General features: G+C 40.7%; 1 protein-coding gene across 3 annotated transcripts in view; it reads right to left on the reverse strand.

The window, feature by feature from the left end:
- Nucleotides 1-890: 890 nt before the first annotated feature.
- Nucleotides 891-22,688, reverse strand: part of HDAC11 (histone deacetylase 11) — a 31,933-nt gene continuing 10,135 nt past the window's right edge. For 2 of the 3 annotated variants that reach the window (XM_057404180.1, XM_057404178.1), the window contains 7 exons: nt 21,103-21,219; nt 16,600-16,642; nt 15,013-15,089; nt 12,967-13,029; nt 10,869-10,965; nt 7,735-7,913; nt 891-2,872 (listed from right to left, as the gene is read on the reverse strand). In XM_057404180.1, the coding sequence (XP_057260163.1) occupies nt 2,630-2,872; nt 7,735-7,913; nt 10,869-10,965; nt 12,967-13,029; nt 15,013-15,089; nt 16,600-16,642; nt 21,103-21,219 (819 nt within the window). In that variant the 3' untranslated portion in view covers nt 891-2,629. The remainder of the gene's footprint in view (nt 2,873-7,734; nt 7,914-10,868; nt 10,966-12,966; nt 13,030-15,012; nt 15,090-16,599; nt 16,643-21,102; nt 21,220-22,688) is intronic. The other variant, XM_057404179.1, reaches the window with a different exon arrangement.

Genomic DNA, 22,688 nt, shown 5'->3' on the forward strand with positions numbered 1-22,688 from the left:
GTCTTTCTTCAAGCCAGCTTTTTGTTGCATGTTAGGGCATCAGTTCTGAAACACTGCTTCCTGTGACGGGAGGATTTTAGGGTCACAACTGCAATTAAGAAAGAACAGAACCAAAAGACAAGACATCTTTTCCCCACAATATTTGCGACTCCATGGCATTCTCTCAGCAGACTTACACAGGATTTTGCGTTCCAAAACTCTGCCAAATGATAACAGTACATTAACTATGAATCATAGAACATCTGTGGTCTAAATTCAACTTAGAAACAGTTTCACCACTTCTTTTTGAAAAGCAGTACACATTTATCTTCAACGAGCCAAAAGATTGATTTCTACACATTAGCAACCAAGTCAAATATCACTGAATTAACATCTTGAAAAAATATGAAGGAGTTGCCTGTTTACCCATTCTAACTCTGCCAGGAAAGTGCAGTCAGTACATCTGTTGTTTAACAACTGCAGACTTTCCAGGTGATTCTGAAAGCTACCAGCTCTTCTGCAAACATTTAGCTCGCTTAAAAGATACTGATTTATAAGAGACTATTGCAGCCTTAACAGAAGCTTAGTTTAGAGTTTAATACCTGTAGCAATAAAATACTTGAAATAGGAATTACAAGATGGGTAATGGGACATAACTTGGAAATAGAAAGTGACTTTGACCCCTTATGATAACATCTTAAAAGTATTTGGATACAAAACTTCCAAGCTCAAGTGTCATCTGCCTGTTGACAAACTTGTACTGTTCACCCTTAAGACTCACTGCAGTTTCAGTTACATTTTAAGTATGAAAAACACATCCTCCTATCTTTTCAATAAGCTCCATTCAATTTCAGTAAGTTCCATTCAAAGCTTCTGACAGGCAAATACATGCAAAGTGAAAAGTCAGTCAGCATTGTTCAACATCATTTTAATCTCCACTGAGGGAAAACCATATAAACATGTTAACACAAACAAAAGATGTTTTGGAAAAGCCCATATGGTACGATGACAGGGTTTAGGTTATAGAAATGTAATTTATAATTTTATAAAAATTATATGAAAGAATAACATCTTTCAGTAACATCAGACAGTCTAGAAAAAATAAACCTTGACATTAGCTGTACTCTGATGGTCCTTCTAGTAAGAAATTTAAAAGTGCTTCTTAATAACAGTGCTGCAACTCAAGATTAGTGCAATACGTCAAATCTTAAAGCAGATATTTATAGCAATTGTGCATGTTCTTACAATTAACAAACCCCATCAATCTAAAAATTAACACTACGTGAGGTAAGTACTCTAATTAGAATGAACTATTCCTTAAATAGCTTACAAACCAATTCTACTGCAAGGAAAATAGTTGTGTTCCTTCACAGGTTCAAATCTAAACATGATGTGAAACCTGTACTACAAATCAGTCAATATCTGAAAGTTAAAAAGGTCTTGCAAAATACATAGTTCAGTACATTTATGACCCAATGCTACAAACAGTGCCTAATGCAATAAATACCAACTTAAATGAAACCGAACTTTACAGTTAGTGCACTGAGTTTGCTTTAGAATACACTATTTTGTTCCCATCTCCTCCTAGAAGCTCCTATATAAAGTTAGCACATTAACTTAACGTAGAAGACTCACTGTATTTTTATCTGTAAATATGAACAATTAGGTTACCAGCTGTGACTACAACTGCTTGTACCATCACTTTCCGAACAAGTGAAAAATAAAGCACTACTTGGGGAAAAAACAAGTACTCAGTTTTCCTCTTCCCTCATTTCTACACAACAAGCTGGCAATAACAAAAGATACCCTGTATTTCTACAACGTGATTTTGGCAGGAATTCTCAGAGCTCTAAAATTAGTCTTCATTTTCTTGTAGATCCTTTACTTTGTGATTTACAATGCATAGTACCTAGCATTATTTATATGCCAGCCTCATTTTGAGGGAGGCAAAAAACAGAGTGTTAATACTGAGCCCTTCTGGCTAATTTGCATAAGCAGCCAAAGGCGTTTCATATTCTGTTTCTCAAGGTGTTTGTAAGTAGGATTTAAGTCACTATCAACAACAATAACAAAATATAAATTAATAACTATTTGTTCTAATATACTATGGCTTCGAAGCCTACCAACTGAACTTTTTTATAGTATTGCACTTAACTTTAGTATTAAAGTGACAGTTGAAGCCTGCACAAAACTTGTTTTATAACCGTATTTCAATTTTAAAAGCAATAAATAAAATGCAGTATCTAAAAAAAAAGTGCCAGTAGGTTTAGCCTGTATTTCCCCCATCACAATCCAAACTGCAACATCCAAAATAGGGCCAGTCTTTGGATACTAACTGCATAGTTCTTCCAACATAACAGACCACCCGTAACAATAAGAGAAACAATTAAAGCTATCTACAGTAATATTATAAACTGAAAGACAGTACCCTTGAGTATATGTCTCAATTAGCTAAAAAGGATTTGTTTCCTTTGCTCAAGATAGCTTCAGCAGTTAGACACAGTTATTCTGTGACTGCATATTATATCTTTACTGCATTATTTTACAGGCAAGTTGAGTCTTCTTTCAATACATTTTATTAACCCTGATAGTGATGTGTAGAATCCCTGCTCCTAAACCAGGAAGCTGTGTCCTAAAATCTAGTAACTTGTCATTGCAGTGACAAGTTCGTTAAGTCTTTAACAGAGTCTCTGATCATCTGTTCTACCTTAGGGTTTCCAGCTCCACTGGTTGCTAGCTCCTTATCAATAAGCCCCAGGTTGTGCAGATTGAGGATGGAATCAGCAATGATCCGCGCTGTCCTCTTCTGGTAGCCCCCAGATGTCACCATCAGGATTGGGATTCTGCGGCGTCTGGCAGCCTTGAACACAACTTCATCCCTCTTCACAATTCCCTGCAAGTGTACAACCGGTACAAAAGAAGTTGTATGAATATATTTCAGTTCTAGCCTGTGGCTTATGGATTTATAGTATTAGTATTATTAGTATTATAGTATTACTCCATAAGTGATGAAGCTTTACATTTTAGGAACAAAACCTCCATTTAGAAGTCCTGTTATCTGCCTTACATGCATCATTAAAATAAACACACACAAAAAAAAAAGGCAAATAAAAAATCCCTGACTTGTTTTTAGAGGGGACAACAGACAAAAGTCTTTAGTATTAATTCCTAGAATTCCTGCTCAAAGGCCATAACATCTAACCTGAGTGCAAAGTTAAGGAATGCTCACTCTATTTTACAGGTGAGGAATTGAGGCCAAGAAAGACTGAATTCAGAGTGGTTTTAGGTTGTGTTCAACTTGCCTGGCACCCTCTGACAAAAGCTGGTCAAGATTTCACAGACCTACAGAAGAACCAAGAGTCCAAATCAGACTACATGCTCACAATCAGTAGCTGAGGTATAAGCTTCCAGTGTCTTTAATAAAAGTCTGTAGTTAATACTAAAAGAATCCACGGCTGAAGAAGAGTTGCAGATATAATCAACAGTAAATCCAGAAAAATAAATTCCAGATTATTTCTTACTAATAGAGATGGGTATGTAACTAAAAATAGCAAAGACTGCTGACCAGGAAGTACTGGACTTGAAGACCTTGTGCCCACTGTAGGAGAGGAACTGGTTTGAGACCACCTTAAAAATCTGAATGTACACAAGTCCGTGGGTCCTGATGAGATCCATCTGCGGGTCCTGAAGGAGCTGGTGAATGAAGTTGCTAAGCCACTGGCCATCGTATTTGAGAAATCATGGCAGTCAGGTGAAGTTTCCAAAGACTGGAAAAAGGGAAATATAACCCCCATTTTCAAGAAGGGGAAGATGGATGACGCGGGGGATTACAGAGCAGTCAGTCTCACCCCTGAGCCTGGCAACATCTTGGAGCAGATTCTCCTGGAAGGCATGCTAAGGTACATGACAAACAATGAGGTGGTTGGTGACAGCCAGCAGGGCTTCACTAAGGGGAAATCCTGCCTGACCAATTTGGTGGCCTTCTATGATGGGGCTACAGAACTGATGGACAGGGGTAGAGCAGTTGATGTCATCTACCTGCACTTGTGTAAAGCGTTCGACACTGTCCCACACAACATCCTTGTCTCTTAAATTGGAGAGACATCAATTTGATGGATGGACCACTGGGTGGATAAAGAACTGGCTGGATGGCCGCACACAAAGAGTTGTGGTCAATGGCTCAATGTCCAGCTGGAGACCAGTAACGAGTGGTGTCCCTCAGGGATCGGTGTTGGGACCGGTCTTGTTCAACATCTTCGTCGCTGACATGGACAGTGGGATTGAGTGCGCCCTCAGCAAGTTTACCGATGACACCAAGCTGTGTGGTTCGGTTGATACCCTGGAGGGAAGGAATGGCATCCAGAGGGACCTCGACACGCTTGTGAGGTGGGCTGATGCCAACCTCATGGAGTTTAACCATGACAAGTGCAAGGTCCTGCACCTGGGTCGGAGCAATCCCAGGCACAGCTACAGGTTGGGTGGAGAAGAGATTCAGAGCAGCCCAAGGAGAAGGACTTGGGGGTGTTGGTTGATGAGAAAATGAACATGAGCCGGCTTCAGTGTGCGCTCGCAGCCCAGAAAGCAACCGTATCCTGGGCTGCATCAAAAGGAGCGTGACCAGCAGGTCGAAGGAGGTGATCCTGCCCCTCTGCTCTGCTCTCGTGAGACCTCACCTGGAGCATTGTGTGCAGTTCTGGTGTCCTCAACAGAAAAAGGACATGGAACTGTTGGAACAAGTCCAGAGAAGGGCCACGAGGATGATCAGGGGCTGGAGCACCTCCCATATGAAGACAGGCTGAGAAAGTTGGGGCTGTTCAGCCTGAGGAAGAGAAGGCTGCGTGGAGACCTCATAGCAGCCTTCCAGTATCTGAAGGGGGCCTATAGGGATGCTGGGGAGGGACTCTTCATTAGGGACTGTAGTGACAGGACAAGGGGTAACGGGTTAAAACTTAAACAGGGGAAGTTTAGATTGGATATAAGGAAGAAGTTCTTTCCTGTGAGGGTGGTGAGGCACTGGAATGGGTTGCCCAGGGAGGTTGTGAATGCTCCATCCCTGGCAGTGTTCAAGACCAGGTTGGACAAGGCCTTGGGTGATATGATTTAGCGTAAGGTGTCCCTGCCCATGGCAGGGGGGTTGGAACTGGATGATCTTAAGGTCCTTTGCAACCCTAACTATTCTATGATTCTATGACTGTCACTGAACACATACAGGAGAGTTCAAGTCTCTTGGCCCTCAAAAAGTACATGTAGAAAAAAAGAGAATTCAGAAATAAGTGAGAACAGAATTCAAATCTGCTTTTGTGGAAAGTAAAAGCAGAGCTGCAGATCCACAGCTGGCATGAATAACCCATTACAACGTCTCAAAAAAAAAAAAAAACCAAAAAAGGACTAACAACAAAACAGACAACAGCTTACAATGGACAGCTTGAAATGTAAATAGCTGCAGAACTTGGAGAAGGGGAAGGGATTCAAATGCAATCAAATATAAAAAAAATGAGGAAGCAGCAGCCAAAGTGTTACACAATGAAGACGAGCACTACTCTCACTGCTTACAGGAAGGCTGTAAATATAAAGAAATATTACCCTGCCATTGAAAAAGACCACAAACAAATGGTAAAGAATAAAATTCCAACACAGCTGACAAGCGTATTTTGTAAAACCATGGAGCAGTAATGGGGTTTGTACAGACTGACACAGTCCTGCGGAACAACAATGGGAGTAAGGAATAACAACTGAAAAATAAAGACAAAGGAAACCAAAGAACTGCATTTGGAACAGAGCTTTAAAGGAAGTAACAGAGTTACTGTGCATCTCTTGGGAACCATCAGTGGGTGCAGGAAACATTACAGCACACTGGTCCTCACTGCCTCATCCCTGCTCCAACAACTCTAGTTCCTGAGCCTGGGAGAACCGAGGGGAAAACACATGGGCTTATTGCAGCATCTCTGTGAAAGAAAAACCAGCAGATGAATACAACAGCCTCATTACAAAGATTAGAAGGACTGAGCTGCAACACCTCGAGTTTTCTGGGGAGTTTCTGGCCTCAAGCACCAAGAAACTATCACTCATAGAGAGAACTCTCAGGTGACACACTTCTGAATAGGATTAACACTGCAGCAAGATTTTAGAATATGAGTGACGACCACAACTGTAGGAGTGAAGACTGGACTAATGCACCTTGACAAGATGAATTACCCAGGCTCAATGCTCAGTTTCAGCGTTTCCAGTAGCCTGGAATTTCAAGATTGGTGAAACAGGCCATTCACACCTAAGCCAACAAGATCCAAGAGCAACAAGAAACCCCGTCTTCAATTCAGAAAACAAACGCTTGAGCTACAGAAACCTTTGCTCCATCAGTGTGCAGACAAATGGCACTCTGACTTGCACCTCTAGGTGTGACCAGCAGAGTCATTTCACCTTTCCTTCCCCAGTCCTTACCTTCTGTCTTTCTCTATAAGCTGCAGCAACTAATTTCTCATTTTTCTTGGCACTACTCCTTCTGCAAGGGAAGGATTTTAACCCTTTCTTTTTTAAAGGCACACCTTAAGGTATTCTCCTTCACTAAGTTTCTGTTTCTCGTGGTGGCCACTGCTTTCCAAAAAAGCTCTCTTCCACCAAATGAGAACTGAACATCTTGGGTCATTTCCTTTACAAGGTCAAACCCAAACAAGCGGAAACACTCAGCTCTTCCTTCTACTTAGAGACAGTTTTACACAGCCAAGGAAAAAAACCTGGAGATTCAGAGCAGCTCCCAAGTGGTCCCACCTTGGCTCCATCAGGGCCGTCAGCAATGAAAAGGCTGCTCCGTGACAGATGGTATGGCTGAGGAAATGCATAAGGAAACCCATAAAAACTATGCAAGAGAACTAAAGTACTGCAAAACAATATGAGAACTGATCGAGTGATGGCTCGTCGAGAAGGGAACCCAAGAGCTCACGTAGCAAGAGAGCAGTTTCCTATACTGAATGCGTGGACACTAAAAGAGTTTCCACCAAATGCGGAAACAGGAGAGAGACAGAACTGAGGAGCTGTCAGAGAAAGCAGCATAAAAAAAATGGAGGAAATAGAAGATCTGTAAGTTATTTTTATTTTGAGAAAAGTAGACCCTGGAAGGTGAAGATTCCTTTGAAGCCATACAGAATAAACCAAAATCTGTATCTGGTACCAAACTGGGGAGGGGGGAAAGTAAGCGGAACTGAGAAAGGGTAATGGTATCTGTGCAAAAAAGCATTAGGAAACAGGGGAAAAAGATCTGTTTATTTGCTAAGAGCACACAGACAGGCAGCCCAGCATTGCTAACCTGGGAGATACCTGATGAGCACTTTAAAACAGCTGGCAGTGCTACAGAGAAAATTAATTGTAAGAGCCATACTGGAAGCAGGTGACAGAAGAAGTACATCACAAAATAGGGTATGTGAGGGGAAAAGAAACAAAGAACCAACCAAACAGGAAAAACACAGGTCAGATGAAGCGTAAAAATATATGCGTCTCTGGTTAGCCTGGATGTTCAAAATCAGTGTATTTTAGAGAGAAGATGCAGGCACCCTGGAGAGCAGAAGTATTATGAGTCAGGAAGAGACAACAAAAAACCACATGGTGAAAGAGCAAGGGAGATGTATCTATATGTATCTGCACTGGTTTAATGCAAACTCTGCCCCTTACCTTCACCTAACAACTGTCACAAGTCACTCTCAGGACTGCCTTCAATATCTAGTGAGGAGTGAAAGTCTGGAGATACATTAGTGCTCTACAAACCTGAGGTGAAATAGCAAGTCCTCCCAATGGATCGCCATCCAGAATATCAGTCCCAGCATTATAAACAATGATGTCAGGTCTTAATTCGTTTAATGCTCCTTCCACATGAGTATGCACCTTCTGCAGGTATTCTGTGTCCTCTGTACCCCATTCTAATTCCACCTTGCGTTTTATGGCACCTAAAAAGAAATCGTTTCAATGTCACTCAATAAACAGAGCATTGCTTTGAAAGAAATGCAAGACTGAGGTAAGCAAGAGGAAAAGATGCATTGTATTTTCATAGAACCTTGAGCTACAGAAACTTATCCAAGTGCTTGCTTCCACAGCAAATGTAAGCACAGTGACCTTGAAAAAATTCCACTGAAGAGAGAAAATCAGATGCAGGGGGAGGAGAGGAGGGGGGGAATCTCTCAGACACAAGAGGAAATGTGACTGAAAAGCAGTTGATGTACAAGTCCATTTACCAATCAGCAAAGAAATCATAAAGAAAATTATTAAAAGTAACCTAAATAAAGGATAAGGGGAAGAAAACACTGAATTGCTATTGCAGAGGAAACAGTTGGTAGAAAAAAAACAAGATAAGTATCACTGAGAAATCATTAAGATATTTTATTTTTATCACAACATGCAAAGCTTACCAGTAAGGGATCACGAATTCATGTGAACTGCTTTATGAATGTCTAACAAGATTCAGCTTTGCCCTAAGCATTTTCCATTTAATGTTCTTACCCTGTAATCCTACCAGAAGAGCAAATACCCATTCTTAATTTAAATCAAATTATTTCTAATGCTTATAATAAAGCATTAGAAGAGGAGGGTTGAGAAGGTAGAGGGAGGAAGCCCAAGGTTATGCAGCCTAGCTTTGGGTGCCTCTACAGGGCTCTGTGTAACTCAATCTGAATTAATCAAACCTATGCCAGAAGTGTCTCAAGGTATGATTCTACCTCACCATACCCTATGCTTTCAATTTTGTGATGGGTGTCTTACATCTTACACATGGATTCAGCACCCACCAATAGTGCATGAATGCATATGACACAGAATGGTGGTTACTTATTCTCTTCCCTGCTTTGTATCCTTGTTCAACATCAGTGAAGCATTTTTCTTTATTTTATTGCATCAACATTAGTTTCAAAGATTATTGTTTCTCCGTGATATTTTTCCTGAATTCTTTTCTTACAGTTACATAAATGTCCATATAAGCCTGCACAGCTGTGCTCCCCTGGACAGCACTTAGAACCTCTTCAGGGTAAAGAATCCACGAGCTGCAGATGCGTTAGAGGAGGAGGTGAACACATCAGTGTGGGCAGCAACTCAGGGTTGTTCTGATGAAGCCATTAAGAAGTTCAGCGTCATGAATAAGACTGCATGCCTCTGCAGGTCTTGTCTTCATTCCCATCGCAAGACACAGAACTGCAGCAATCAGTTATTACCCAGATCAGGGACTACTGATGGCCTCAGCAATGGGTCTGCAGTTAGAACTAGCACAGCCTTTTGTCCATCTCTTGCTCATTAGTGAGTGTACTTCTACAGCTTTGACAACTGCAGAACGACACTCAGACCAACAGCAACACTTTTCTAAGGCCGGAACTTCATTTTCAGCTGTCAACTTCTTATGCTTACCCCTCAGTGAATCTTCATCCAGGCTTTTCCCAACATGCATTTTCTCCTTTCTTTTCCTCAAAATCTGCATAATTCCAAACTACTTCCCCTTAGGCACTCAATACTGTTATGGCTAAGCCCTAGGCAATGCTGGCTCATATTTTTACTTCTTTTTTTCTCCCCTAATAAGTGCATGGGGCAAAAAAAAAGTACAGAAGAGACTCTTGTAATAAAATGTGCAGGAAGGCCAGGGAGACAGTGATCTGTTAAGAGTTTAACCTAAATATTCAAACTCTCAGGCCCAACTTCTACCTCCCCTCAAACAGATGCCCTCTCTGATCTCACCTTCATCTGGTCACGTAGCCATGTTTGAAGGACTGAGCCATTGAACGCCTATTTAAACACCTGGAAATTATAAGAAACTACATATTCACGTGCCTCTGGCCACAGCCTTGTGCCCCGTGCTTCACTGTGCAAAGGGAATGCTCATGTTCCCAGCTGCACAGGAGAGGGCTGAGCTCAGTACTTCACATTTGCTGACAAGGGCTTACTCTGCTTTGGTCTTAATCCATCTGTTCAAATTGTTGCCATTTGATATATGAATACAGGGATCCTTTTGTTAGGGAAAAAAAGTAAATCTTCATTTGCTTCAATCTGTCTGCTTACAGACATGATGTGCTTTAAATGTCATTTTTCAGTTTAATGCCTTGAAATACATATACTACCATTTTTAAACTCTTTACTAGTTAAAAGTAGAATACAGTGCACCTAATCCGTGCCAAGAATCCCAATTAAGTAGTTTTCTCAGAATGACAACAGCATTGAGGAATTCAGCAGCAGAACAATATCTCCCCCAATAAACTGTGATTCAGTTCACAAATTAAGCCTGCTATAAATGACAGTGTTACAGAATCAAAGATCAAATGAACTTTGGGCTTTTGCATTCCAAGGAACCATTATCAAAACCCCACTAATGACTGGTGACAGGTCTCAGACACAATGGGCAAGTCACAGTAGGAATAAATAAACAGCAATAAAATCAAGCACCAGCTCTTAATGTTTGTGTGACTTCCTTCTGTTTCTGAACTTGTTTCACATTCAGATTCATCTTGTTTTCAGGATGCTTATAAAACAAGTTCTACTGCAAAGACAACATCTAAGGAATTTTCAAAACATAAAACCTTTTTACACAGTGTAAGTCAATCCCTAATGAATTCCTTTATAAATTTAGTGTAAGGCAAAGATTAAATTCTAACAGCTATCTTTAAATCCAAAGGATTATTTAACTCGCTGTTCTAAGTGCAGCATGAGCTTTTGAATGGACTGCTAACAAAACCCACCTCATACCCACACCTTGCATTCCAGAAATCCACTCCAGGAGTGAAGGGAGAACACTACAGTGTTAACGTTGTTGTAAGATACCACAGTCATCACTGAAAATCGTATGTTCAATGTGCAATTTTCAAAAATAAATATCTAATTAACCTTGTTGCAGGAAAGCATTTTGGAATATGATTTTCAATCATACTTACGTTTAGCAAATCCATCCCCTGGATAAATATATCTATTGTAGGCATCCATAATATAGACGCGATGATCATCCATAAAGTCCCTCTCATGGCCATTTCCCTGAAGGAAATTTACAGTTAGCTACTCCTAGCAAACTAGCACAAAAATAAATCAGCTGCAAATCCTACAGTAATTAAGCCTACAAAGATCTAATCTTTAAAACTCCTGTGTCATTTTCCTGTTTATAGTCTTGAAGGTTATTTTGAGGCAGAGAGCTCTGGGGCCTTTGATAGCATCAGTCTGAAGACTGCAGGTTTTATCAAAACCAACATCCTTTCATCTCTGAGAAGGTATTATCACAGATCTCACTGCACACAGAAGTAAAATAAATGAAGATTAGAAGTTAATTATCTTCAGCATCATCACAAAAGCAACTGTGACCACTAAATAGATCCCTCTTCTTCCAACTGGGGGAAGGATGGAGGACACACATCACTTTCAGCTGCTGTAGGGATACTCATTCTTGTACAAGGATTCATAAATAAATAAAGCAAACTACAGCTCTTGATAATTCAAGCCTTAATGAGAAGTAATCCCTGGAAAAATTACAAATACTAAGGACCCAACAGTTCTGCATATTGTTTAACACCAGGAATTCCCTACAAAAAGACTGCATTGGGTGAAAAGATGGATGCTCAAGAGAAAACTCGGAGCCTGAAGTTAAACAGTATGCTTTGGGTTCTCATTTAGACTTTTTTTCCCACTAGTATAAAAATCATCTTTTCACAGCAATCACCATGATGACTGTATTGAAATCAGTGTCTCATACAGCATCACGGACCCTACCCACCAGAGAACTTCATTTAAACTATAGAAACAGACATTTCCACAGATAGTATCTTTTGGAATTCTGTTGCATAATTCAAGTTCCTGGGAAGCACCAGAATTCCTAATAAATGGCAACTTCTGCTTATTTCTTCAGCACCTTTGTTCTACAAATAAAGAGCTCATGAACAGAAACCCAGGAATATGAAAGCCTCCAGGAGAACCGTTTCCCTATGAAAGGTGAAACTTGCCAATGCACCAAGAGCTGGACCACTGACAAGACGCGAATATCTGCATGCTCAGAGAGGATCTTCTGAGCTAGTATGTCCCACACCTCTTATTCCCCAAAGAAAGGAAACAAATGGGTTATTTAGTGTGCAGACTGAGGTGACCTGAAAATCAAAATATATTCCAAGGAGGTTTAAAGAACCCCCCAAAAAACCCAAAACCAAAACAAACTTACACATAAAACACCCCAAAGAAGCACAAACACATCCAGACCCTGAAAGAGGTGGCTGAAGAGAATCACAAACACAAAGCATCTTTCTATTGCATAATCTGTCCTTATTTAATGGTAATGTTAGGATGCTTTAACTTGCAGATAAGAGAAATGACAGAAGATAGAAAACTACAGCCTTTAAGCTTCCTCAGTTCCATGGAACTTAAATGCTTAAAAAAGCTTTATTTACACATAATAAATTACCTTCAACGGTTCAGCCTGGACATAAGCATGGTGCATTAACTGCTTTTCTAAAAATACCAGTTCCCTCCTTTCAGGATTTATTTTGGAAATGCTACCGAAGATGAGATCTGTTCTCAGTGCCCACAGTAAATCACTTTACCAGGTGAAGAGTAATGTGCACTTCACTTCATTAGCCTGAAGCTAGGCTTCCTATTAAAACACTGAAGGTCAAATTCATCCCCTGCAAAGGTTGCTGCAACAATCACGCATGCTGAACGAACTGTAATTCTGGTTTAAAAGGTTCTTGTTTCTTCTGGAATACTGATCTACTCTGCAGCCTGCGCATGCCACTCTAAAACAGTTCTACATCTAGCCACATGATGGAGCTACAACTCAGTTTAATTTTATTAAACTGGCCTACCAGCCTTTTGGACCAGTTTAACTAACAACTAAATTGTTCACAGTTGCCATCATCTATGATTATCTCTATATTCCGCAAGCTGACAGTTTATACCATTAGATATTATATTATACTATTAGAAAAAATGGTATTTATCAAACACTTGTATTTCAAGCAAAACAACTGCAGCACTGAACAGAGGTAAGGTACTCACCTGGTGAGCATCCAGATCAATAATTGTGGCTTTAGACACCCCTTGTACTCTTTCAAATAGGAACTGGATATATAAGCAAAGAAACAGATGGAGAAAGTTATGAAGTTGGGTGACAGATTAAACTGAGGGCTTGAAGCTTGCCCAATATACTACTGGCTTGATTTGAATGTACTGCATGTCTTTTCATTTCATTCACTGAATAAACAGCTAAATGATTCCAATATATGTAATGACAAAAGCTCTGGTTATTTCACATAATAAGGTCATTTTTGTGGCCATACAATAAAAACCCTATATATTTACACCAGATGAAACGCATGGAACATGTATTTTACAGTCATCTGTGCAGGTATCTGCCTAGCTGCAGAGCAAGTCAGTAGAGAGGAGAGATTTCTACTCATCTATCTCCCACAAAGTACCAGACATAACATAGGATCAAAGATGTGTCTTTAAGAACACAAAGTACCAGACATAACATAGTATCAAGGATGTGTCTTAGATTGGACATAAGGAGGAAATTCTTTCCTGTGAGGGTGGTGAGGCACTGGAATGGGTTGCCCAGGGAAGTTGTGAATGCTCCATCCCTGGCAGTGCTCAAGACCAGGCTGGACGAGGCCTTGGGTGAGATGGTTTAGTGTGAGGTGTCCCTGCCCATGGCAGGGGGGTTGGAACTGGATGATCTTAAGGTCCTTTCCAACCCTAACTATTCTATGATTCTATGAAGCATAAGCCTGATGGCCCAGGGTAACAAACCCGGCTGCAGCAGTGCTGGCTCTGCACAGGGGTAGCAGGTCCATCTCTGCACCTCACCCAGTAAGCCAGCAAAGGACAGGTCTACTGGGGGTTATAAAGCTGATCGCTGGTGCTGTCACGGATTGATCGATCGATGTCATTGATCACTGGTGCTGTCAGAGGCTGGAGTGGAACCAGCAACAACATAGAAAAAGCAACATCAACAACTGTGGGCTGGGACAGGGTGAAGCGGACGCTGCCCATGCCCCAGAACATCAAGGAGCTCACTTCATGGGACACCAATGACAGCACAAGTGAGGCTTGTTGGCAGGGAGGGAAAAACACCCCACTGTGATGGCATCCAACTGTATAAGCATAAACTCCACCATTTAGGCAAAGCTGCTGGAGGGACTGTATGCATTAAAGCCACTTTTAGTAACAGGATTCATTTCTTATCCCAGTCTGTGAAGAAAAAATGCTTTTGAATTCCTTGAGTCTTAGCTTTGACAAGTTACTATCTTTAACACAGACATGGTAAACCCCAAGGATTTTGTACAAACTGCCACCCGCTTTAATTTCTCAATCTGTATTTTGATGGCAGGAAAACAGAACACTGGATTTCTTTCCTGAAAATTACCACATACAGAAATTAGGATGTTATGTCATGTAGTGTGCTGCAATCATTAGAGCTTTTTATGTTTGATTATTACTGATACTTTATAAATAATCTAGTATACAAATATACCATAGTACATTTGATAAAAATAAGCCCTAATTGCAGAAGTCTCTTGCTTCAGCCTTTCAACAGCTAAATACCAAATGTATTCATTCACAGTCAGTGATTATTTTGGAGACATTCACATTTTTATTCATGATTTTGAACCACTCTGAGCACTGTATAGTGCAGCTTGATTCAGAGAGAAAATTGCTGTCTGCATTCGTCTTGACTATAACCACTGAAACTAATGTGGGATTTTCAGGTTCAACTGCAAGGCTGGGATAATTATCAGTGAGGATATTATAAGTCAATCTGGCTTGATTGTGAGTGGGTTTTTGCAGTTAGACATTATTAATGTAACTGTAGTGGTTCATAATTACATTCAGAATTCTGACCCCTGCAACTCTTCCCTCCCACTTCACAATACCGCACATTGTGTTCTGCAGCATCAAGTACCACACCTTTTTCCTATTCCAACCCATCTATAGATGGCTTTATTTTCTCCTATTAAGATGTAAATTAGTCCTTATGAATTTATATGGATTTTTTCCATTTGCACAAACTGTAGGAAGTACTGCGTTAAGAGCACTTCTTACCTTTATAGCCAGTGTGATATCAGCATATGCACAAAATCCTCCACCTTTGTCACTTGAACAGTGATGAAAACCACCCCCTAGACACAAAAATGTTGGAGAGATGAAAAGCTAGATACTAAGGAACATTTTGGTCTTTGCAAAGAGATGGAGCTCACTTACATGGTACATACTATTTCCTTTAGCAAATACCACCCCTACACTTGCCAGCAACACGAACATCTCATGGGTTTCTGTACATACCTTATGTGTGGCCTAGTGAGCATCAGGCAAACGAGCTGCCCTTTCATCTAGCAACTAACCTAAGAACTAAGGAATGAATGTATGTTCAAGGACAGAATGGATGGGGCTTGGAGCAACCTGCTTCAGTGGAAAGTGTCCTTGCCTATGGCAGAGAGTTAGAACTGGATGAGCTTTAAGGTCACATCCAACCCAAACCATTCCATGGTTCTATGGTAACACAAAGAGAATTTCACCGTGAGTGTTCCGCTCTCCAGGCATGCTGGAGGTACAAAATAAACATTATGGGCAGGTGAGAAGGACATGTGGGAAGGCTCTTTTCCATGCTAAACACCAGGTCAAACCCACCAAGCTAAGCACTATGGTGTTATCACCTGCACGATGTTTTTTGCAAACGCTCAGACCAGAAGAAACTTTAGGTACTCCTCTTTACAACACAATCACACACATTCTTTACAGGAAAAAAAGTACTTGGGCCTCCCCCTCCCAGACATACCTCTTATACAATAAACTGGAACCTTTTACTGAAAAACCCACTACCAGTATCTAAGCAGGAAACTTAACAAGCTCACTTATATATCAGTAAGTACGACAGGCCTTGCACTTAGTTTTTAATGTCTATTTAACTTTTAATATTGGATGTTCACTTTGCAGAAGATGCAAGAAATAATGGAAACCCCCCAAAATTGATGAGTTCTATGGAAACAAGCAGCTATGAGTCAAGTAACACAAGCTATTGCTTCAATAGTTTCCTGAGTTTGCATTGCTGTTTGCTGCAAGCAGGAGACCACATTTATAGTCACTATAATTTCATTTAATGTAATTTCTTCATAATTTGTTCATTCAAGTCTTTCTCAGGAAAAACTGCACATAGACACTACCTCGTCCAGCCCTGCTCTCCAGCATATCGACCAGTCTCTTCAGTGCTATAACATAAAATAGCTGATGATAAAATCTATGAAAATTATAAAATAATTTATTGAAATCAAAGATTTTATTGAAATATTTATATTTACTCCAAACATTTTACCTTAATATCTTTTGCACTACTTCAATCAAAACACTTTCATTATAGATATATAGATATACATACACACGATACCATTATCTTTATCCATTATCTTCCTTTTTCTTTCAAAAAAATATTGTAATTATAAAACTGCAATAGGGTGATAGTGGATGAGAAAATAAATCCAGCACTTTTCTCATTTTTTTATCTTTAAAATCAAATTTAGTTAAACACAACCCAGTCACTTTCTACTATTATAATACCGATCGTGCTAAATGAAAACAGTATGTTTTTAACCATGCTATTTCAAGTGTCACTCAGTGCCCTGCATGTGTACTTACCCACGTTGATTGCCCAGCCTCTTTCAACAGCCAGTTTTCCTGCCTTAAGGAAAGGACAGGGAGAACTTCATGAACAAAGGAGGAACCATTTCACACCTCCTGCTCCCTCCCCACACACAGCTCCTGGCACTGGAATTACGCCCATGGAATGCTTGGATGTTTCAGCACTGCAGGTCACGCTGGATCAGGTCTCTATGATCCAACCAAAACTATCCCCAGCATAATTGGCTGAATATACTATTTGCTCTCTCCTCTGTATTTCATTCTCTGGCAGTTGAATACATCTAATGCCAACTGCGCTTTGCAGAGGTGAACACTGACCCCTGGCAGAGAAATGATACAGGAAAAGTACAAGCGTTAATTAAGAGTAAAAAATGAGCAAGGACCTTCCAATATCACTTCTGTTCATGGTAAAACAGGAGGAACTTAAGCTCCAAATCTTGGAGATACAGATTAAAGGTTACAACTGGGGGTGAGGACAAAAAAATGCTACAGTGTGAAGTCTCCTGTGACTTGTTATTTTTTAAACACTAATACATCCAAAGTATAAAATATTACCAATCCTTTTTCCCTCCAATACAGCAAAACTGTGCCTGTATCGCTCCTTTGAGCTCAGATGACATTCAAGGAAGGGAAAGAACTGACAGAGAAGAGAAACACAAGGCTTAAATGATGACATTTTAATTGAAAAACCTGACTTATTTTGGTTCAGCAAGTGTTTAACTGCAGTACTCCTTAATGTCATGTCAAAAAGAAGATATTACTAGCTATAATTTAAAAATAAACAAACAAGGGAAAGCCAGATTATTGTTTTCCATAATCATGGAAAGAACATATTACACATCGTCTATGGAAAGAACTTTGAGCAGCTGAGAATTCCTCATTACCACTATTTACATTCGAACAGTTCTAACTTAGTATTAAGGACACTACTGGGAAGATCAACATCATTCTGTTACGAATGCACTAACTTACACAGATTAGATCCTGAGAAAAGATTGTAGTTTCTGAACTATAAACCCCATTAAATCACAGGGAAAACACATTATGTGTGATTTAGCAGACTGCCTAGGGATTCCTCCCCAAAAAAGCAATCTTCCCATATTGCTAAAAAAACATCATTAAAAGTACAGATACAAGAATCTTCATGATAAACAGGACCATTAGCAATAGAAGATTGTACTTCGGGCTTGTACTGCACAAAGTTTACTCTCTGATGAATCAAAATTGCTTTTAAAGTTTTGATACCTACTGCCCCATAATGAAAACTAAAAAAGGTAAAACTATCAGCATATGGCATCAACAGCAATCCAAAAGTGAACAGCAATGGCATCTCTATTTCAGGAGGCATGACACAAAGACATAACAGCGGCTAGCTCTTCTACACAGCCACATTTCTAACAAGTGAACACGCGTTTATGAATTAAAGATAACACCAGCACAATGAAAAACACCACAAAACTACGTAAAAGTATTGACTAGTTAGAACCAGGTTGAAATAGATACCATACACACGTACTGTCAAGGTTCTCACAAAGTATCAAAAGCAGACTATTAGGAAACTCTATAGATTCTTCCCAATTATTTTTCTGTTCTACCATTTTCTTCTTTCCTCATAACTATGGTACAGAAAGGCAGTGTGGCTATAGTAAGAGAAGGCTCTGCATGTTCCTATTCAGACGGGACTTTGCCAAGACCCTCAGCTCAATGAGAACTACTGACTGCAGTCAGAAACACAGCACACAGCAGAGACCTAGCCAGGAGCCAGAAATGATTATGAAGGATGAAACTGAGACAGAATGGAGCTACTTCTTTGAGAGTGACAACCAAACATTTATATAAGCACCTTGAAGTACAGGAACCAGATGAAACCACAATTCTTTCTCTCTACTATGACTGCATTCAGCTCTGGGGCCCCCAACAAAAAGACAGGTGTGAACTTGCTCAAGTCTCAAGGCTCTCCTCCCCATCTTTCCGGAAGTGGGAAGGGGGGAAAGGCAGGGAGTGAGTGAGCAGTTGCATGGCTCAGAGTTACCAGCTGGGCTTAAAACCATGACAGTTCACCACAATGATGCTCTGCTCTGGAGTCAGGCTGAGAGCTGGGCTGGGTCAGCCTGGAGAAGAGAAGGCTCCTCAAGGGGAGACCTTAGAGCAGCTCCAGTACCTAAAGGGGCTCCAGGAAACCTGGAGAGGGGCTTTGGACAAGGGCCTGTAGGGACAGGCCAAGGGGAATGGCTTTAACCTGCCAGAGGGGAGACTGAGATGAGCTCTTAGGCAGAAGCTCTTCCCTGTGAGGGTGCTGAGGCGTTGGCACAGGGTGCCCAGAGAAGCTGTGGCTGCCCCATCCCTGGCAGTGTTCAAGGCCAGGTTGGACACAGGGGCTTGGAGCAAGCTGCTCTAGTGGAAGGGGTCCCTGCCCGTGGCAGGGGTTGGAGCTGGATGAGCTTTAAGGTTCCTTCAACACAGACCACTCTACAATTCTATGGTGATACCATTACCCAGCCTATAAAATCAGGCTGTTTTTCTGTTTTGTTTGGGTTGGTTTGTTTGTTTCTTGTTTGTTTGGTTTTTTTAACAATTCCAGCAAAACCAGTTGGGTGCTATCTCCAGCTCCTGCTGGTAAACTGACAATGTTCCAGGTGGTTTATGCAGGTTTGCATTAGGGAGATGCACTGCCTTCCACATCCATCACCCCCACTTTTGCCAGTGAGCATCTACTAAAGGAAGTAGCACTTTTCCTTATCTAGTGTACTACCATAACCCAGTAAGCCTGAAGATTTATCCAGGACCTAGCATTTCTTTCCAAACTCATGTGCTTCAATTGTCCTTATAGTTGGTTTAACATTTGCAGTTATTTACCTGGTTTTCTCATGCTTATGCAGACTTTCAGGCTTCAACAAAAGCATCAGACACTGCTACACTGTACAAACACTTCCATATGTTTCCTTACCTCATTATTCTTTGACTTTAAATTACACGTTCATCCAAGAAAACAGAGTAACACAAGAGAATTAATGTACATAAATCCCATTTCCTAATTGAGGTGAGAACAGCAATAGTGCAAAAAACAGAGTCCAAGGTGGTCAAGATACATACAGGCTTTATAAAATAAAACCAATTCCCACTCACAAGCCTGAATTAAAACCGGCCTCAGCAACTGTCAAGGATCCTTTAACCTGGTGAATGTCATAGGACTCCTATGATTTAGGAAGAAACCACTGTCCACTTTCATTTAACAGCTGAGAGCAATAAGCAGTTAACTCGCTCCACACAATTTCAGCACAGAGGAGGTGACTTTTTCATCCTTTCTTCTACTATCCCCACACTCAAGAACTTACTGGACCTTTCCTTTGCCACTTCTATGATCGCAACTCTCAGCTCTTCCTCCAGCCATGAACAACATTTTTCTGAACGCGTTTTTCTGACCACATAATTATGACCAGTGTTTGGTTTATTACAAAGGCAGTTAAGATGACCTACCTAAAACAAATAAAATTGCACTGTTAGAAGATGCTTCTGAATCTTTATAGTAGAGATTTAAGATCAGTCACAAGTTGTCCAGTCCACTCTACTCCTTTCTCTACTACCTTTTGTAACAGAAAACAACTGGCAAAGCTTCGTTTACATACACACATGCAAATCCAGCAGCTGGATGGGACACAGGTTTAACAAGAGTACTAAAATACTGAAAGAAGTTGACTTTTTTCTGATAAAGATCAAGCACTGAATAGTTCTATCACTAAAAAGGAAATACAACAGAAAAGCAGGATATTTCATCTTGCCTTAAAATCTGGTGAAAACTTGCTCTCTGCTTTCACTTCACACAGTGAAACGCAGGAGGGGTGAAACTTACTAGTGCCCAGACCCACTTATACACACACCACGGACAGCAGCAACAGTTCATCTCACATCAGTTCTGCAGAGTGAAAGAAAACTTAAGAGAACTGCTTCACCAAACTTCTGGGCCCTCTCAAAGACAGACTTCAGCCTTCTTCACTGATTCTGCTGCACTGCCGTTCATGTTCTTTAGATGATTTATGTCTTTAACAATTGATATGTTAATGAATGTAAGCATTTAAAAATAAGAAGCCTTGATTCCAGCACAGACTACTAAATACCTGCATGTCTGTTGACACCCAAACATGCAGCTCCTTCCACACAGTCCTACGGCTCTTTGTGCTTTAAAAACCGCTTCTGTATCAGCAATTTGAACACTGTTAAAAGCTAATTCCACTTCTGCATATGCCACAAGTCCCGCCATGTCTATTACTGCCGGTCCAGGCTGCCCCTTCCTCTCCTCTGCAAATTACAGACCATGAAATCAGGTAGGTCCTTCTCCTGGGTAGCTGCTAACAAGTGGCAAACTGTGCTCATGGCCAGGACTGTAGCGTATCTCACTTCCCTCTGCAGGCTTTGAGCTACACAAAGTATTACCACTCACAGGTTTATCGTGTTTCAATCACCAAGTTTAAATAGAACAAAAGCGACTCAAGATCACCTTACCATTATTGTTCCTCCTGTCTGGGTCCGTAGAGGTTTCAAAACTTTTCTCTGAACCACAAAATTGGGCAGGAAGGCAACTGGTGGGATTTCTGTGATTGTAGCAACGACAAATGACCACTACAATGAGAGGAATAAAAAGTTCCAATTAGTGTAGTCTGTCTTAATGACGACATTTGGATCTCTCATGACCCAAAAGGTCCTTATCAGTAAGTTCCAAATAGGTTCATCCTCCAGTTGTTAACTATGAAAACCATCACTCCCTATCACCATCGCCAGGTTTTTCAGACCTTAGTATCGAATGGGAATAAATCAGGTCTCCAGCAAGCCAGTATTTCAGAAAATCTAACATCCCTGGGACTGGGAGGAAAAATTGTAACATGTCCTTCCGCAGCATTAATAGCAGGCTATGCCTGTTCAAGCCTAAAGTATCTTTTCCTGTGTCAAGTAAAAGGATATACCAAGGAGAAAGGAAAAACAGACAACTAAGAAGTTCAATACTGAAGTGAATGCACAGTGCACATTTTAGCATGAAAAACTGATTAAAATTTATTTAGCATATTAAACACTTCTGGAAAATGTTTCAAGAAAATGTTTTGTTGAAAAGTCCTATCATCACGAACATGATTTGAAGGTTAGAACACAAAATATTTGCAATATATAAATGCTTTTTTGCAAACACATACATTACTTCAAAGAACTTCTACTAACATGGCTACCAGCGATAACACTTCTAAATATAATTCAAAGAGTTAGTCACAAGCAAGAAGATACCTCTTCATCCAATACCAAAACGTTCAGGTACTGAGAATTATGAAATAGACACCCTGCACAAAGAGTCTGAATAGATCCCATTTTGGAAGGGAAGAGAAAGCTCTGGGGAGAGCTTAGAGCAGCTCCCAGGGCCTAAACGGGTTACAAGAAACCTGGAGAGGGGCTTGGGACAAGGGCCTGTAGGGACAGGGCAAGGGGAAACGGCTTTAAACTGACAGAGGGGAGACTGAGATGAGCTCTTAGGCAGAAGCTCTTCCCTGGGAGGGTGCTGAGGCGTTGGCACAGGGTGCCCAGAGAAGCTGTGGCTGCCCCATCCCTGGCAGTGTTCAAGGCCAGGTTGGACACAGGGGCTTGGAGCACCCTGCTCTAGTGGAAGGGGTCCCTGCCTGTGGCAGGGGTTGGGACTGGATGAGCTTTAAGGTCCCTGCAACCCAAACCAGGCTGGGATTCTATCTTCTTCAGCATTAGGGAATTTAACCAGATTCAGTACATTTGCTGCCCAACTGCTGTTAGCTGTCTGCTTACAGATGATAGGAGGTACAAGTGGTCAATTTTAACCAAGGACAATCACATGCCAATTTCAGGGTCCTCTGACATTTAGAAATGCTTTGGCTTCCCATTTACCAATGTTTCAACTACAAGGTACGGTGAGATGAGGTGGAGGGATGGCACTATTCATAAAGTTAAATACTAACTATATTTTGTGAACAGTTCATTTTAAGCTCCTACTACTTTTGTATTTGCAAGACATTATTGTGTTACCTTATCATCAGGCCTCCGACATCGACAAAATACCTTAACTATATTGTAATACA

This window comes from Pezoporus wallicus, unplaced genomic scaffold, assembly GCF_028554395.1.
Source record: "Pezoporus wallicus isolate ANWC-B61680 ecotype Strahan unplaced genomic scaffold, APGP_CSIRO_Pwel_v1 contig_5935, whole genome shotgun sequence".
Lineage (NCBI taxonomy): Eukaryota > Metazoa > Chordata > Aves > Psittaciformes > Psittacidae > Pezoporus > Pezoporus wallicus.